At 37.8% G+C, this 18,035-nt stretch overlaps 1 protein-coding gene across 1 annotated transcript; it reads right to left on the bottom strand.

Moving 5' to 3' along the window:
- Positions 1-102: 102 nt before the first annotated feature.
- Positions 103-17,879, bottom strand: arih1 (ariadne ubiquitin-conjugating enzyme E2 binding protein homolog 1 (Drosophila)). Its single transcript, XM_071498216.1, has 14 exons — positions 17,433-17,879; positions 12,892-12,959; positions 12,639-12,786; positions 7,940-8,032; positions 7,799-7,854; positions 6,896-6,962; positions 6,618-6,724; positions 6,437-6,479; positions 6,244-6,315; positions 4,531-4,661; positions 4,234-4,291; positions 3,457-3,717; positions 2,705-2,817; positions 103-2,614 (listed from the first exon to the last, which is right to left on the bottom strand). The coding sequence occupies exons 1-14, from the start codon at positions 17,718-17,720 to the stop codon at positions 2,530-2,532; spliced, it is 1,590 nt and encodes a 529-aa protein (XP_071354317.1). The 5' UTR covers positions 17,721-17,879; the 3' UTR covers positions 103-2,529.
- Positions 17,880-18,035: the final 156 nt, after the last annotated feature.

An 18,035-nucleotide genomic window follows, 5' to 3' on the forward strand; every position in this document is an offset into this window, starting at 1 on the left:
CAAATATTAATGGTGGGCGAAGTTTTTTTTTTTTTTTTTTTTATTGAAATGGCTGCTGCCACAAGAAAGTGTCCATTATCAAACAACCACCCATGCCAGAACGATGTTTGCAACATTTTGCACTTTAATATTTTCTCCAAAACAGACAACTAATTTCTCCCACATTTTTACACTAATAGGAAATCAAACACTTTTGATAGCATAAAGAAAAGATATGTAGAAAAGTATTAAAAGTTTTTGGATGCCTCAATTTAATGTAAGTAGCTGCTTCTGTTACTTCAAATGTTATGAAATGTTGAACTACTAGCAGACACAATGAAAACAGAGTGAGCCCTGGAGAGCATATTAGCCTAATGATCACAGCTATAGCTGGTGTGATACCTGCAAGACAGCTTAGTGAAAATAGCCCATCTTTTGTTATTATCCATTCAACTTGTGTCATCATTGGTTTGTGACTTGAGACAAAATGAATTCAAAAAGTGACATAATACAAACAAGCACTTGATCTCTATCGTACAATCCGCAAGTAAAAGTGGTGCAAAAAGCTAACATTTTTGCCTAAAATCAAAATTATTAATGAAAGGTACCAAATGAATTCCACGCTATTCTGGAAGACACAGCTCTGCCAAGGTCTGTAGTACACTACATTGCAAAATACATTGCGCAGAAATGCATCATGGATGTTTGGGTAATATGATTGAGACCAAACCTATTCTAATGACTCACACAGTACTCCCAAAAATGAGATTTCTCATGACATTTATTCAAATAAACAATACAGTTTATAATTTGCTAGGATAAAATAATAAGTTTGAACACATAAGAAGCATTTGGGAGAGAATTCCCCAAAGATCTGAAACTGGGGCAAAGGATGTGTTTTAATGATGGCTGACACTTTGGTGTCATCTTCTGACTTGCATCAGTGCCTGTATATTCATGTCCCCTCCAGTCAATCTTGTGAAGACCGCCATATTGCAGAGACACGAACGAGCATTTACAAGGAGAGGGCTTGACAACCAGAGCAACCACCACACAGAACAATGCAAAACCTGGAGGGGCATTGACATTTCAATGTCGAATCCTCAACCCATGTGCGAAAAATACAGTCTTTAATGCAAAAGCATAACAGCGTTATAAAACAGTCCTACAACCTTTAGAAGTTTGCCCTATATTCCTCATCTGCCTAAGGATCACGCAAGTCCATCTGTGTAGCTCAGTTTAAAGCAATGTTCAGTCTCACTGCAAGGCAAGAGATCTCTTCAAAGAGGTGCGGCCACTATCAGCCCCATGCCATCCAAGTATTCCCTGCTAGAGTGATGCAAATGCCTGACCCTGTTTGACAGTGATCCAGCCCAATTAGCAGCACTACAAAGCTGTGCTGTCATTACATTCTATTACCCTCATTCAATCCCCAAGGTGCAAGCTGAGCTTTAAGAGGGCGACCTCAAGCCACGTCGGGAAAAAAAGAAGAAAAAAAAAAAAAAGAGTGAATGTCACTCAGTTTGGCTCTTGCAAATTATTACTAATGTTCTTAAATGTTAAACACCTCTAAAAACAACTAAGAGGGTACAGCAAAAGGTTAGAATAGAGGGACACGGGGCCTGTGCATTCAACCTTTCCTTTGAACTGTAAAACTTTTTCTGCTCTTGGTTTTCTAACTCAGTTGTGCACGTTCACTGAGTCTTTATCTGATCACTTGGTAACTAAGAGAAATCCTTTCTATCAGTCCCCATTCAAATTTACTGATAAGGTTTAACTTGTGCACTGCTCTGAAGAGACTTAGGGTGATAGGGCCAATGCATTATTGCCAAAGACCTCCAAACCCCCACATATGATGGAGGGAGTAAACAGACTCAACCTACTTGGCAAAAGTTCACCTTTTTCAATATTGGTAAAGAATAAATATTTCAAAATTTCAAAATTATGCAAACACGTGCCACTCTTGCTCTTTAACTTCCATGCATATGGACTATTTACAAATTGAAAAATACAGACTTGCTATTTTGTTCTTTTGATGTTTTTTTTTTCTTCCCCTCCCCCCACCCCCCCCTGAAATGTCTTTGCCCCTTTGCAATCAGCCTACCAACATTCAACCACCCAGACAAGGATCTCACCACATATTGCAGACATGGCCAGGACAATTAAAGCTGTGTTGAAAACATTTTCACACTAATGGGAAAACAAAAGTCAAAATCAAAACAGAAAAGATTCACAAGCAAAAAACAGGAAAATAAGGGGAGGTGTTACAATACAAGCCAAAAGGATGTATTTGTTTAAGATGGATTTTCTGCTTTCTCAAGACTCCACTCTGTTGCTAACAATACTGTAGTACACTTTCTTTTTATTACTCTACCTTTTATTTAAATATAATTTACTTTTAAGATTTTGTTAAACAAATCCAGGAAAATGATGCAAAAGTGGTTGGTTTGCCAAAGGAGAGGCGGCAGAAGGCCCGTGCTGCCCTGTTAAATTGCATCAGCGCTCTAGTTTGTCAAGATACTCAAGAGTCCGTTGCATTGGGACGTGTCCTCAATCCTCGATGTACTCCCACAGGTCCTTCTCATAGCCTTCATGCACGTGCTGTAGCAGCACTCTTCGCCTGCTCTCACAGTATCTATGGACACATGATACTTATTTATTTAGAGGCCAAGAACACATAAACTTAACAGTGGCAGACAGTTATTACAATTCTTCCTTCACTGACCTGTACTTATCTTGTACTTTCTGCTTGATATCCTGCAAAGAATCCTGGGAGATGTCCCGCTCTAGGTAGCCAGACAGCACCTCAGTGGCATTTTCCAGGTCTGCCTGGTTGTTCTGGTGAACAAAAAATTTGATAACAAGTATTATTCTATGTCACAACAGAGATTAAAAAACAGAAATGTCAATTCTCCATGATGATTTATTCAAAATTTAAGTGCATCCTGTCTAAGGCCCAGCTCAGTCTTTAGGAAGTGTGAGCCATTTTCCTCCCAACAATCAGGTGACTAATTTGGTCTTTGTCAGTGGACTAGTTCCGCTGTGAGTGAGTGCAGCAATAAATCGAAAAGTGGAACTTCCTCGGATAATCTTTGAAGAAAAGTCATAATTATACAAACAAAGAGAAGTGCTGGGAGCGAGTCATATGAATCAATAGAGTGTGTGACTGAATTAGTTGGGCTTTAAGAGTAAGGTAAAACTTTTGATAATGATTATTGTAATATGACTTTTAATTATTTTGTGCCATTATAACCACGTAAGCAGTCTGATATGACAACCCTTCTAAGAAAGTTGCATATTCATGCAAGTTTTTGTTTTTTTTCAAATTTTCTTTTTTTTTTGTAAGGTATGTCACTACAAAAACTCTTACTTAACACAATTCTATTATAATGATGAATTTTTCATTTAATGGTGCTGATTACCTACAAGATAAACACTTTTACGACATTGGAGCCGACAACTTCCCTTTTATCTTACCTCAAAAATAATGGACTGGTTGTTCTTCTTGAGGTAGAAGGCAAAGACGTAAGTGAACATGAGTGTGGAGCGGCACTGGCACAGCACATCCACAGCCTTCTTCAAAAACTGCACCTCAATCCAGGACATGTTGTGCTGCTGCATCTCCTCCATCTTCTGCTTGACCTGAGCATAGAGCTTGTGCTCAAAGCGCAGGCTCTGCATGTGGTTCATGTAGCGGTTGCAGTAGAACAGGTACCTCTGCAAGGCTGCCCTGGAGCGCTGCACACACAGCATGGGTCTGGCTTTAACTCAAGCATGCTCCACTTGACTATAACTCAAAATGATTGGGTACTGGATAATCAGCAACACATAATGAAATATCTAAATTGTATTATACAGGCGTTTCGACACTATCCTTCAGTATGCAACAATTCACCATGTTTATCAAAGATGTAATGGATAGTTATTATCAGACATATGCAGCAGCTTTCCCTGTATCATTACCAATGTTTTTGGATAAACTTTGAACATGTGAAACTTTTTGATTATATGGAGTGGATTATATTCTTATATATTTCAGTGGATATTTTTGTTGCTGGCTATTGAGGATTTCACCCAGTGCAGAAGGATGGAAACAATAGTTGGGTGGTGCTGACACCTGTGTGTTTATAAATAGTGCTTACACTTGTTGCAAATACAGCTAAATATTGCACACTGATATTGTGCCATTATGTGGCATATCTGGCAAATTAAAAGAGCATGCAAAAATGTATCAATAGGATTATCATTCATTACCTCTTGGGCATCCCTGGCTGCCTTAGCATCATCTTCATTGTAGCGATTGCAGTTGTACCTGAAACATTACAACCATTAACAATGTGTACAAGAATACAATAACATACACCACTACTGTTTGACAATATTTTATGTTTTCATGTTTTCTCAAAGGATATTCTTCTCGTAACATCATCCATTTTCCACGTAAGTTTTAATTGAAGTAGATCTTTATTGGTAATATATTACTATCAATAAAGACCTACTTGTAGTATATTCCTACATGGAAAAAGTTATTTATAAGCCATTAGTTCTTACCAGGCTGAGCCATGGGGTTCCCATGGACCAAGGCAGACCCAGCAGAACTCAGCTTTGCAGTTCTGGTTCCGACAAACCATGTGATTGCAGCCACCATCTTTCTCAATGGTCACGTGGCATTTTGGACACTCCTGTCAGGCAAATGGATTCATGATTTTATTAAGTCTCTGCTCAAGATCTCAAAGTCAAGTGTTTTATAAAAAGGTCAACAGCGATAAATACAAATAAGAATTCAAGAGAGACAGAAAAAACATACTTATAATCAGTAAATGTTTAGATTTCAGAAACAGTTCAAATAGTACTAAAACTGGCTAGAATGGTTGGTATGGGCAGGTCTTCTTATAAGTCTAGAGTTGAATCCAAATAGTAATGAAGGCTGAAATTTGGGGACCAGGGACATTAATGTGTTAGAAAAGGTTTTTTTGGGTTAAAGTTGACCCATCTTTGAATATCATTAACAAGCACTGAAAAAATGTATAGCTATTCCTTTCATTACAAGCTGCCCAGATTTTGATGCTATATTTTCCATCCTTAATGGAAATGTATTGCCTGAATGGACAGCAATCTTTGATCATCTTTGTTCATCTACCATGACCACGGGTCTAGGCCAGGGGCAAGCGACCCACCCATTTGTCCCAAACATCTCTTATGGGTGCAAGTTTGTCCTTCTCCCAACAAACAACTCTTGTCTCACGATAACTCTCGCATCCCATATACTAGAAGTGGCCTTACTGTTGGGTTTGTATTCCCAGAAAGTATCAACATGCCATGTGTCAATCTCCCACCAACTCTTACCAACACTGGTCTCACTTCCATGTTGGTCATGTCAATAATGACCTTGTCTTGTATGTCTTGTCTTGTCTCGTCATGTGAGACTGCATAACATAACAACATAAAGGCAAAGCATGTTTCTGTGTGTGTGTGTGTGTGTGTCCAGGTGTGGTGTTAGATGTCAGAAATAAAGCTTGAGACAGCCCCACCATATATAATGACATACAGCTGGGGGACAGGAGATGCGTGTGTATGTATGTGTTTTTGTGTGTGTGGGGTGTGAGTAAAAGAGGTGGGGTATGTGTGGAATCATACTTGCTGTGTGCTCTACAACTGAATTCAAGTCAATATGCTGTCTTAATTTTTTATAATTATCAATCATATTTGTAATAATTTTAATTATTATACACTATTATTATTATTATTATTATAGTATTATTATAGGATTTTATTAATACTATTTTTGTTTTGTTGTTTGTTGGTTTGGCAACATTTACTATGTATTTCATGTATTTGCATAGACAACCCATAATTACTACCGGGTCAAATTTGGCCCATACAGTAATTACACAGATGTAACTATTTTTGATAGGCATTAAAAAAGATTTAAAAAAAATAATAATAAAAATAATAATAATAGCAATAATAAAATAATAAAAAGAAATATGATCAAAATGTCATTGTATTTAGTAGGTAATTGGAGAGGATGTAATGAATCCTTGTTTTGATTAAAAAAAAAAAAAATTAAAGGTATGTGCCACACATCTAAATTTGAAAACAGGTCAAATATGACCTTGACACAATAGAAGGGTTGAACAAATGAGCTGTTTCGACTGAGCCAACACTCATGAAGAATTTCACTCAAAACTAATTGTCACATTAATTCCCTACCGACATAAATCAGGCAAGTGGGCAAAATTAACGACCACATTGATTCCATACCTTAGTATTTGCTGCAATCCAGTTTGAAGTTTCACTGTCATCATCACATTTTTTAATCCATTTTCTCAGCCACTACAAAAGCATTAAAATAAGAATAAGAAATCATCATGTTAATGGTGAATTTTCATCTTAAGAGAACTTCACTCAAGATAAAGAGCTTAATAAGGTGATAAAATATTCCTCATTTGCTTACCTTACACTTGACAGGATCATGCCAGTTCTCTCCACAGTTGAAGCTGCAACAACAGGCATAACAAGTCAAATTCGAATAATGTTTAACAATTACTATTAAACTTACAGAGTCAACAATCATGTACTTATCACTTTAAGTTCACAACAGTCTAACAAACAATCTTTTATATAAGCTCTCTTACCAGAACTGGCGGCCACACTTGCACCTCACTGGCTTGGCATCTGGGTACTGGACTTTCACAACATGATGGCAGTCTGGTGCAGGGCACCACTTTAACAGTCGATTGCACTTAAAAGCAGTAATGTGAGATAGAATATCAACTCATAGTTTCATGAATGCAAGTACAAAGAAGGTCCGTGTTTTTCTAAGCAGTGTATATAGATAACCTAACAGCTCAACATAATCAAGATTTTACAGTCCATTTCAATATGCTATTAAGGAGAAAAACCCAAAGCTTACCTCTACAAAACTATTAGTAATTAAATGCTGGTACTTCAACTTCACTTTTGAATCTGTTATGAGGCGCCTATAGGAAAAGTCAAATCATTTATTATTAGCCTTCATGGTAAAAGTTTCCTTCCTTTTATAATTAGTCCATACCATCCAATGCAATTAAAACAAAAAATAGTCAAACAATTTCACTTTTTCTTGATTTAACATTACAGTCAGTGAGAATACTCATTTATTTACTCATCAACACAATTCATATTATTGCAAAACTAAGATTTTGTGCAGGCTACTAACCAACTAAGGCACAACATGCATTTCATGAATTTAAATAATGACGTGGAACATGTTTCTGTGCATGTTGCACTCTAAACTGATGAGTGAAAACTCTGTTAGGTCTCTTGCTAGCTGGTGAGATCAGAATGTAGGTTAAGACAATTACTGACAGCTTAAAAGCTGGTACAAGAGATTATTGTCCATGCTTCCAATGTGGAGGTATATTTCTTTGCACTTAAGTAGTGGGCTACTGACAAAGACATGTCAAGTAAAAAATCTTTTCATTTACAGATTCTATTCCTGTTAAATGCACTAAAAACTTATATAAAACACATGTCTAATTTTAAGACAATAACAGTAATTTTCTTCTGATTCATTTGTGATGAATAATTATGTCTGTGTTTGAAACTATTTGATTGAAATGTAAAACCAAATTGTCTACTAGAAGGGCTATGGTTTGACAACGTTTTGACAAAATTGCAAAATTAACACAGATGCAGATGTTCCCTCTTAAGTAGTTGGTTAGTGAACTGTGTCTGCCCTTATTGGAATGGGTCAGTCACATCTACTTATGTTGATCATTGCTGGCTAATATGCAACAAGACATCAAAACAAACATAAGCACAAACAAATACTCACATGACTGTGTTGTCATCAACCAGAATGTCACAACTATGAGCAGGACAAGAAATGGTCTGCAAAGACAATACAGAGGGCAAAAAATCATTAGTGAGACAGTTATTAAAAGACTACCACTGATCAGTAAATCTTTGTAGGTACCTGTCCCATTCCTTCTTCTATGATTTTGGTGGTCAGGTAATCTCCCCAGCACTGCATGCAGAACTTGTGTCCACACTCCAGGCCTGTAAAATACTATAGGAGAGAAGCACCTAATTTGATTTCAAATAAGACAAGGCATCACATGATTATAAGCATATGTACTTTTGGTGAGCCAAACTAGTCAAGGGCTATAGAGTGACACCAATTATAGGAAAAACATTCAGATTGAACAAAACAATTTTATTATAACAAACTGATTACAACACCCAAAGGATAATTCTGACTGCTAGAAATCCCAACAAACAAATATTGTGTATTTATTATTATTATTATTATTGTTATTATTATTTCTGACAACTTAACATCTAAAACACTAAACTCACCATGAATTAAACCTTTGTTGAGAAAATACACTGTATTATAGAAATAGAAATGTACGCTCTGCAGTTTGACTTTAATTTAAATGAATATGTTCAGATATGTTTCTTCTGTGGATACATGGTTTCTTATATTGTTCCCAGATGACCTACCACAGTGAGCACTGTGTTGTCCGAGGTAACCATGTCCTCTGAAACATGATGGATATGAATAGATCAACCTGGTTTACTACAATGTTAAAATATGTTCTGCCATCATAGCACTGGCCTGCAGGTGTTAATGGAAACACTGCTTGCAGTTATACTTCCTCTACCATACAGTAGAGTACTGTGCATAACCACGCAAAATGGGCACCCTTCTCTTTGGGTCACATCCACATACATCTTCTCCTCGATTTGAATTTTGAGGTAACTTTTGTTTCCAAGTGAGTGCCACTTGGTAGAGAAGGACTTGGTCAAGACAGTATACAAATTTTAATTACTTTATACTTTATCCCAGTTTACATGACACAATAATTTTCTTTTTCCTATTGAAATGGTATAGCATTGCTACTAAAAAGCTGCGGCAGTATTTGCTGTGTTTATTTGCTTCTGATACATCATAGGGAGATTGGTAAGGGTATTCAGCTTCCCAACAGCTATGTAACACCTCAAGAAGTTTTTCCTTTGGTTCTTTGTATGAGTAATCTTTATTTTAAAATTGGAACATTTACTGTTTAAGCATCTTTATTTCCTGGCATGCCTTGACATTTTTCTCTCCTAACCCCGACTGACAAAGCCACCAGCTGGTAGGGAGATGTCTGATTACAGGGTACCAAGTCTGACATAATATCACAAGTTAAAATCCTAAATTCACTTTTAGACTGATAGCTAAACTCATATCACTGTTAAGGCTGGGTATTGTTGAGAATTTAACTGCACCATTACTTTTCCCAATACTACTTGTTGACCCAGTACTTCATTGGTACTCTTACCAGTACTTTTAACTTTTTTGTAAGAGAAAAAAAAAAAAAACTTTATTTTCTCATATGTACTCAATTCACATTCTTGAGTAACAAACTGTAACAGCTTTGTTTGGAACAAATCACTATTATAGACTGATTTTGTAATGATGGAAATCAGTGGCATGTGGTGACTTTTACAGATAGGCAAGCAGAACTAAGCGGCCAACTTCCCTTTCTAACTAACTAGCTAACTCTCTGCTCCAGTCACCAGCATCACTGCTCTCTCTCTTGCCTGCTACGCACACAACCTACGCACTGAGCTATTTCTGAAAGGAGCTGCACTACTCCTGTAACAATACTCTGTCTCAAACTTCTCAAACTTACAGCAGATTTTGCACAGAGATGATAAATTCGTGTAATTTGCTTGTTTATTTGCTACTGCTGCCTCTTAACGCTTAATGCGCAGGTTTCGTTTCCACACACATCTGCTCATGTGCATGATGCGCGCAATATCATTACAGATCTCAGAATGTAGAAGCTGAGTCAAGGACAGCTTGACAAGCACACCTTAGCCAGCTAATCACTAGTGAAAGATCCAAGGATTATCCTCAATGCACACGCGCAAATCTTGGAATTGAGCTTCTCCCCGCTTGACGAGCTCCAGCTCTAAAATGTCAGAAGCGTTAGCTACAACGGCTGGAAGTCAAGCTCGCTTGCAGGGACAGTACCCTTCTGCCACCACAAGTGGGCAGTAAATTACATGATGAATGCAAACAGGTAATAGAACCTTAATGGGATGGAAAGCTGTTCTGAGATCAGATATAAGGAGAGATATTGCTTCCTCTTCAGTAGCATTTGTGCTAGTTTGTGTTTGCGATGCCTAATTTTAGCTTTAACTGGGCAAGCACGCCACTGATGGAAATGCAAAACAAATGTAATGTAATGCTCTCTCTCCCCCTGTTACTCTCTCCAGGTCCTCCCACCTCTAGAGCTGTAGAGTCTGGATATGCAACTGCAAACCACCTATTGCCCCCATGATCTTGCTCAACATCTGCTGCTAAATGTATGATATAATAATAATAATAATAATAATAATAATAATAATAATAATAATAATAATAATAATAAACATTAATATTTTATACTGTTATTAGCTATCATTATTACTATACTTATATCAGTACCAGCATTATAGTTACATTAAACACTATTGTTGTTGCTGTTACTGCTGCCACTATCACAATTACTACTACTACTACTACTACTACTACTACTACTACTACTACTACTACTACTACTACTACTACTACTACTACTGAATGGTGGTCTTTGCCCCTGCTGTTTCTCTTACTCTCTCTCTCTGTCTCTCTCAACCCAACTGGTCAAGGCAGATGGGCACCCACTCTGAGTCCAGTTCTGCTCGAGGTTTCTGCCTCTTAAGTTTTTTTTAAGGAAGTGTTTCCTTGCCACTGTCACCAAGTGCTTGCTCTTGGTGGGAATTGTTGGGTGTCTGTAAATAATACTATGAAGATAAGATCTAGTACTCCTCTATTTGAGAAGTGCCTTAAGATAACTTCTATTCTGAATTGGTGCTATATAAATAAAATTGACTTGACTAATACACAATGATTTAATAGATTACTTTTCCTTTGTCAATATTTTTACTGTGCAGTAGTAAATCTACCCCTGCTCTGAGTGATCTGAAATTGAAACTGTATTTATGAACAACAGTTCAGATGATGCTCTTTCTATTTCAGATTGAATTTAGGAACACACCTATAACAATCAGCTGGCTAATGGTTATTTTCCATCATTAACCCATGTTCGTGTAATTTAGTTAACTCTGTGTGTGGGCTCCAGGCTTCTAGCAATCAAGACACACCTGGCAACATGAAGTGGTTGAAAACTGCTTTCTCCACCCGTATGAAATGGACTTTTGCTGAATGTTTTGAGATTTGATGTTTCCACCCATTGTCACTAAGAGCAGGGTATCTTTGTGTTCGTGCAGCATGGTGCTCCAGTGTGTGAGAGAGCTGCCCCTGCCCCTCAAACACACAGGCTCAGAAAGAGAGATCTCTCTTCTGCACAGGGAATAGCGAAAACGCATCATAGACAAACATCCTAATCAGAAATGGGAAATGGAGTTGTTGAGATAAAATGTGACAGAAAATGTTTATGTAGCAGTTACACACTGAAATCTAATGTCTTAATTTCTCGGGGCCCATTTAATACTGGGTTTTGGTACGATCACTGTACCCATGAAGAATCTAATCAACAGTAGTCAATACTAAGTTAAATTAATGACCCTGAATTGCATTCACTGATTTATATCTGGTTAAAAAAAGGAATGAGAAAACATTAATCCTAGTCCTTCATCATTTTGAGATGTCAAGCTATCCAGCTAAATTTTCTCTTACTACTAGGGATGCCCCGATTGATCGGACACCAATCATGATCGGCCGATTTTCATTTAAAAATATGTGATCAGTGGATCAGAATTAATGCTAGTCACTGATCACCTTAAAACAGATAACTGGCGGTTAATACTCTGGTGTCTGTGGCTGAGAGAAGCACTGTGTGCCGTCTAGTGTAGTCCCGCCTCCAACACTACGGGTAACCAAAAATAATAAAATGTGTTGGCCATATGGCCATACTTTTACAAAGTGTGTGACACTGATATAACATATGCCGTCTCAATGGCAGATTTAGATACTGGTGGCATCTTGTTTGGGGGCAGCACAAACCAAAAAACAACACATTTCAAAACATCATCTCTCAAAACATTTGCAAGTTACATTTGTGCGATCAAATTTCTATCGCTCATTTGCACATCACGTCAATGATAATGTCACCATGTGGGTTGGATGAGCCGCTCTTTCTATTTTGTGAAGGCTTCTGCTGCTGATATAGTTTGCTCTATCACACTCAGAGGTGGTGGGAGATGGGTAAGGGGGTAGTTTGACCACAGGTCTTCCCACTGGAGCAGGGAGACAGGGCAAACTAGGAAATAAGTACTTCTATCCCTGTACAGTATCAGTATTAACCATGCAATTGCTGGGCAATTTTGTTTGAAGCGTGCATTTGTGTAATAATAAGGTTTTCTTGTTGGATTCAGGATTTGCTCCTTGGGAGTTTTTGTACTGCTCTGTTGAACAAAGTGAAAGCATGTTGTTGACTGTATAAGGAAGACTTTTAGTGGCCCTTTTATCTATCAAGTTACGTTGCCGCCTACACAAGTTAAAATGTGCCTTAAATCACCATTGTGCTATCAAGCACACAGCTTTAGTGTCTTACAATTTTGACAAAATCCTTTTCATAAAACCACAACTTATACTTGAACACACCACCAGCTAATGCTAATGTCATTATGGGACTCACAGAGTTGGGGAAGTTCAGATAGCAGATCTGACATGGCATGTCCTGTGCCGATGATCTAGTGTTGATTGGAGGACGGATCCGAGGCTTCTTACTGGGGTTAATGACATGACACTCTGAGAAAAGCTTGTCCAGATTACCATCAAAATACCTGTATAGATTGAGAGAAAAATACATAAATAAATCAGTGTTAAAAAGCATTAAGACATTTGCTCCCCTTGGTGGCAAATAAACAATGCATTTCAGAGATAGTTACCTTTCCATAAGCTTTTCTTTATCCCAGTTGAAGTGACTGAGAAGGATGCGCGTTATTGTTGCAGGATTCTAGAGGAATAAGAAATGGCTGGTCAGAGAAACGATTTACAATCTTCACTATAACAGCCTACAATTTGGGAAATTACTGACATGAAAAGCTCATTAATTTGTATTTCCATAATTCTACTCCTATTCCAAGTTGAAGTCTCTTGTGTAACAACAGACAGCTATAAGGATCTTTTTTGAGATATGGATTAGGCCCAGTATTAGACCAGAATGGCACTAACTGAAATGGAATTAAGTCATTTAAATCACAAAAACTGTTGTAGATATAATAGTTCTCACTTACATTACCATTCATTGTCCTCCTATGTATATCAGGGGGCATGAACAAACATTCACTGCAGAGTGGAGATTAATTTTTTTGTTCACATTATGTAAAATTTTACATTTTTGCTGTGTCTCTAAACTTTTCACAGGAAAATGGCAGCTGATTATTATTATGCAATAAACCAGAGCACTAGATACATGGTTAAAAAAAAAAACAAACATCTGAGTACGCCATTTCCTTTGACTGGACAGGTGATGGTGTCTCAGGGGAAACTGAACAAGGCTGTGTGAAAAATTCAACAAGTATAATGGGCCAGCTTGTACATACTGCAGTGAAACAAAATGTGGTACTTCTGCTGTTGGCTTGATTGAATAAGGTCAGACAATCCTGAATTCAGTTGAAAGGGCAACAAAACCAAATTGAACCCTGTCCACAAAAAACATCTAATGATAAAGTTTCATCGCATAGTTTTGCCATCAATCCTTTTCCTGGCTTGACCTAAGTACTCATGGATCCTACAACGTTTATATGATGGTGCAGAAGCACAACATATTTTACAGCACTGAAATATCAGTGATGATATGGCAAATGTAGATTATGTCACAAATACAGTGTCATTAGGCTGTATTTAAGGTTTTTCCAGTGCAGGTAATTTAATGAATTTAAGTAATTTAACCCATTACTGCATTATGCACATTCTTCTGGCTTCTTCACCTGAAATTAGCAAATAACAATAATGTAAAAAATAAGTCTACTTATAATAACCCAGTCATTATTGGCTACATTCATAAAACCAGCTACATAACAAATCAGAGCCATGTCACTAAGGTAAGCAGTGAACGCACAATGTTGTTGAATTAAAGAAGAATTAATGAAGTCAGCTGAAGTCACAAATGGAAAATTTCAGCTAGCCAGCAGCACACTTTAAAGCGAGGTTGCTGGACTTGTATTTTTTTTGTACCGCACTGCACAACAAGTTAAATGTACAAAGCTACTCTCTCCTGTTTGATATACAGATGGTTTAAAGGAAGTAAAGTAAGTAAAAGCCCAACATAAAGTGTCTTAGTAAGGTGCTTGGCCACCAATAGCTGCAAAAACAGCTTTGGTGTACCTTGGTAAAAATTCTATAAATCCATATAGTAATGCACAGAGATATTACAAACACAGGTTGCTCCTACCGGTTTTGTGCTCCAAGAGCAACAAAAATATTGTATTCTATGCTAAACTCTTTATTTGACCAGTGTTTGAATATGTGAACAGAGTGGAGCTGGTGCTTTCAATAATCACTCGAGTCACTCTAAGGTTTTCTGTCAGTTACCTGCCATTTGTTCCCTTCAAACAGAGAAAACATGAACCAGTTTATGATTTGGCACAACTGATTCTACCATGCAGTTAAGCTATGCAAATAGCGTTCTTCCATTGCATGGTACAAACTCAACTCTACTCGCTTTTGGAACCAAGTACTTCTGTTTTCACTGCAGACAGTAACCTTTCAATGCAGCGTACTTACTACAGCGATGACACATGAAGCGATCGTGACCTTGACTTCAACGCAAGACAGAAGTGAACAACGGAGGATATCCAAGGGATACCAAAGAGAGAAACGCCTGCACCTCTTCAGTTGACCATGGCATGGTTTGGGGGGTTGCCATATCAAAAGTATAGTACAATAACTGCCAGAAATGTAATAGTCTACAGTGAGTGGTGAACAGTCACTTGGCTGTTGTTTTCCTCAGAATGTCCCACTGTAGTAGGGATTATTCTCTCTAACCAATCAGTAGTGTGCAGTGTTTTCATGTCACCTTTTGGTATTGCCTCCGCTCACTTGGCAATTTGGCAGAGATGATACCAAAAACAAAAAAAGCACCATGTGCCAGGCACTATGCACAAATTTTGCCCCATAGAAAACCAAAAAAGGTGAGTAAAGTCAAGTTGAGCCATTACTATACAGTGGAAAAGGGCCTAAAGTGATGCAAAGTTGAGAGGTGGGATGCAAAGTCTCAAACAAATGACGAGTTCTCATAGGTGGTGTCTATATGAATTGAATATTTTTCAGCAGGAGATAAAAAAAATTGCAGATAACCCGAACTGAGCTATATGATTCCATTTTCTTTATATACAGAGAAAAAGGGAAATCAATCTGGAAGGGAGAAGGCAACTTCAGTTTCTTGAAATTTAATATCATTTTAAGTCTATGTTGTCATACATACATATACATGTACAAACTTGTGAGTGTGTGTTCTTACAAAAACAATGAGGTCCGTCCATCTGCTTCTTGTGGCCAAAAGACTCAAGACTACACTCCAGCAGTAAAATTTATTTGAATAACAAGACAAAAAATTGTTTTGCATTGTGATTCAATGCAGGTTGCTTCTAGAAGCAGCATAGTGGAATATGAAAGAATACTTATCGCACAACTTTTCAAAGGCTGTTCCACATAAATCAATCTACTCCCACTCTGCTAACAAACGAATCCTGCTAATAAAAGCACATAGACTTCTTGTTGGTATCAGTTTATCATGTGTCTGGCAAACTAATTTTCACCTTATGCTGTATGATGAAAAAAAATCACTTTCTCTGGTAACTGAAATCACTACATTGATGAGTACCAAGTGTCACTTTGGTTACAGGTATTCAGGGGTCTCCCCAGAATACCTGGGTATGACGATGCATGTCAACTTCAAAGATGCGTTGTGCATATTTTGTATACTGTATTCTAAATATGCATGATAAAAAGCATTTTACATCCTATCTCGGAATGAGAATGATGTTACAGCAGTACTACCTTAGTTCCACTCCTGAAGGAAAAAACTGGGGTTGTCTCCATGGACATGTTCATATACACAATGTTTATTTAACTCCATCCTGATGTATGGGTGGTAAATCACGGGGTAGATCCTAACATAATACTATTTTAATACTAATAAAATATTGGTGATAATGAGTGCATCACGATACAAGAAATTCTGTGCATTTGTGGACAATGTTCATACAAGTTTTGACCTTCCTTTTTTTCTGAAGTTTGGCAAAACCAGTCACTCTTGCCATGTGAGGACACAATCACTACAGCAATTTACAAGAAGAGTACATTCCAGTAAAGTTAACTATTCTACACTCACATACCTTAGTAACTTTACTCCAAAAAAACATATATTTGAATTTACTTGAAGAAGTCATTTCTCAGTGCAGCAAAAACCTGAAAATTAAGTAGCTAGTTCTAACTACTATTTATAGATGAATCACCAAGTCAGTTGTTTCTACTGCAGAAACAACTGCCATGCGGCTGTACTTTATCCATAGTAATTATATGTTAGTTTTAGGGGTTTATTTATAGTTAAATGATCAACCAAAAACCTATCTTTGTATAAAATGCAACAACACTGCTTGAAAACATAGATAGTGATAGGTCTATCAAGAGCACTTTCCATTTTATTCTGTACCCGTGTGAAGCTAAGTGAAAGGAAATGGAGGCCCAAGTATCGCTAAGCCGAAGGGCTCCACTGAGTTTCCCCTCATATTTAATCTTTAACCGTTGACACATTATAACGTCTTCCTTTGACACATCCAAACTTTTTGGAAATCATGAACAATCAGCTTTTTACTGATAACGCCAGTAACCTAGCATGTAACTTGCTAACCAACTCGATGACCAAGCCTTTCGTCCAACATTAAAACAGCGTTAACGGTCATGTTATTTTACAAATTTCGTAACGTTAAGTTGAAATAGCTTGGTTAGCGCACTCCGACTGTCGTCTAGCAGGAGCTGGCAGTTATCTAATTCTAGAACCAAATACGTTATGTTTCCACTACGGTGTTTTTCCAGTAAGGTGCTAGTTTAACGGTTACATTTGGCTAGTTAGCAAGCTAGCTAACTTACAAGCTAACATTAGCTTAGCAAACGTTAGTGCCAACTTCTCAATAGGGATTAGGCTACTTCCTGGAACAGAATTCTTACAGATTGTTACTTTAATGCACACATTTAAAGTTGTCCATGTCTTCGTTTCAAACGCTACATTTACAAAATAAGGCTAAGCTGATAACAAAAGATTTTTTGTATCGTGTAAATCTTATCACTGTGGTGAAACTGCCAACTTCCAGCAAGTAAACTACTCCTACCAGGCTAACGGCTAAGCTAACGTCCATGGCCTGTTTACGCTTCACCAAAGCCTGGACCCCGGTCTTTCCTGACGCTGACATACCAAAATACCTACCTGGATGACCTCGTTGACCTCCCTGATACACTCCACCATATGCTGGAGGATCTGCTCGGCAGTCAAAACCTCGAAGCGGTAGTCCTCCTCCTCTTCCTCACCGGGACCGTGGCCCCCTCCACCAGTCTCGCCGCACTCGTCTCGCTCCCCACCGGCCACCACGGGATCGACCAACTCCACCTCTCCGAGCTCCAGGGTGTCGTCCTCGGGCTCCTCTTCGGCGCTGTCCTCGCTACATTCCTCCTCTTCGTCGTCGTATTCATAGTTATAACCCTCGTCTGAGTCCATTCCTAGGGTGGTTATCAACTTGTGACAAGCACACCTGAAGGTCTACAGAGTGTAAAAACGTTGATTGTGGAGCAATACGAAAACCAAAATTATCCGAGCCTGTTTTTCAGCTGCAGCGAAAATAACAACAAAACGTCGCCGCTGCTAAGCCAACAAAGAGACACAGCGTCACCAACTTACGACGGTCTTACGTCAGATGGGCGTACAAGAAAAAAAAGTATCTATATGACAAACTTTTGTTTTCACGTATATATATTTCGAACATTTTTAAACTACACAAAAATAATTGATAATAATATTATTAAACGTTCGATT

Source organism: Trachinotus anak, unplaced genomic scaffold (genome assembly GCF_046630095.1).
Source record: "Trachinotus anak isolate AG129_WGS33_773 ecotype Australia unplaced genomic scaffold, CSIRO_AGI_Tana_v1 ptg000002l, whole genome shotgun sequence".
NCBI classification, from domain to species: domain Eukaryota; kingdom Metazoa; phylum Chordata; class Actinopteri; order Carangiformes; family Carangidae; genus Trachinotus; species Trachinotus anak.

Coding starts and splice junctions, on each gene's coding strand:
- arih1 (XM_071498216.1), bottom strand. CDS start 17,720: ATGGACTCAGACGAGGGTTATAACTATGAATACGACGACGAAGAGGAG. Junction 6,963..7,798: donor GTTGATGACAACACAGTCAT/GTGAGTATTTGT, acceptor CTTTTCCTATAG/GCGCCTCATAACAGATTCAA. Junction 2,818..3,456: donor ACCAGTCCATTATTTTTGAG/GTAAGATAAAAG, acceptor TTTGTTCACCAG/AACAACCAGGCAGACCTGGA.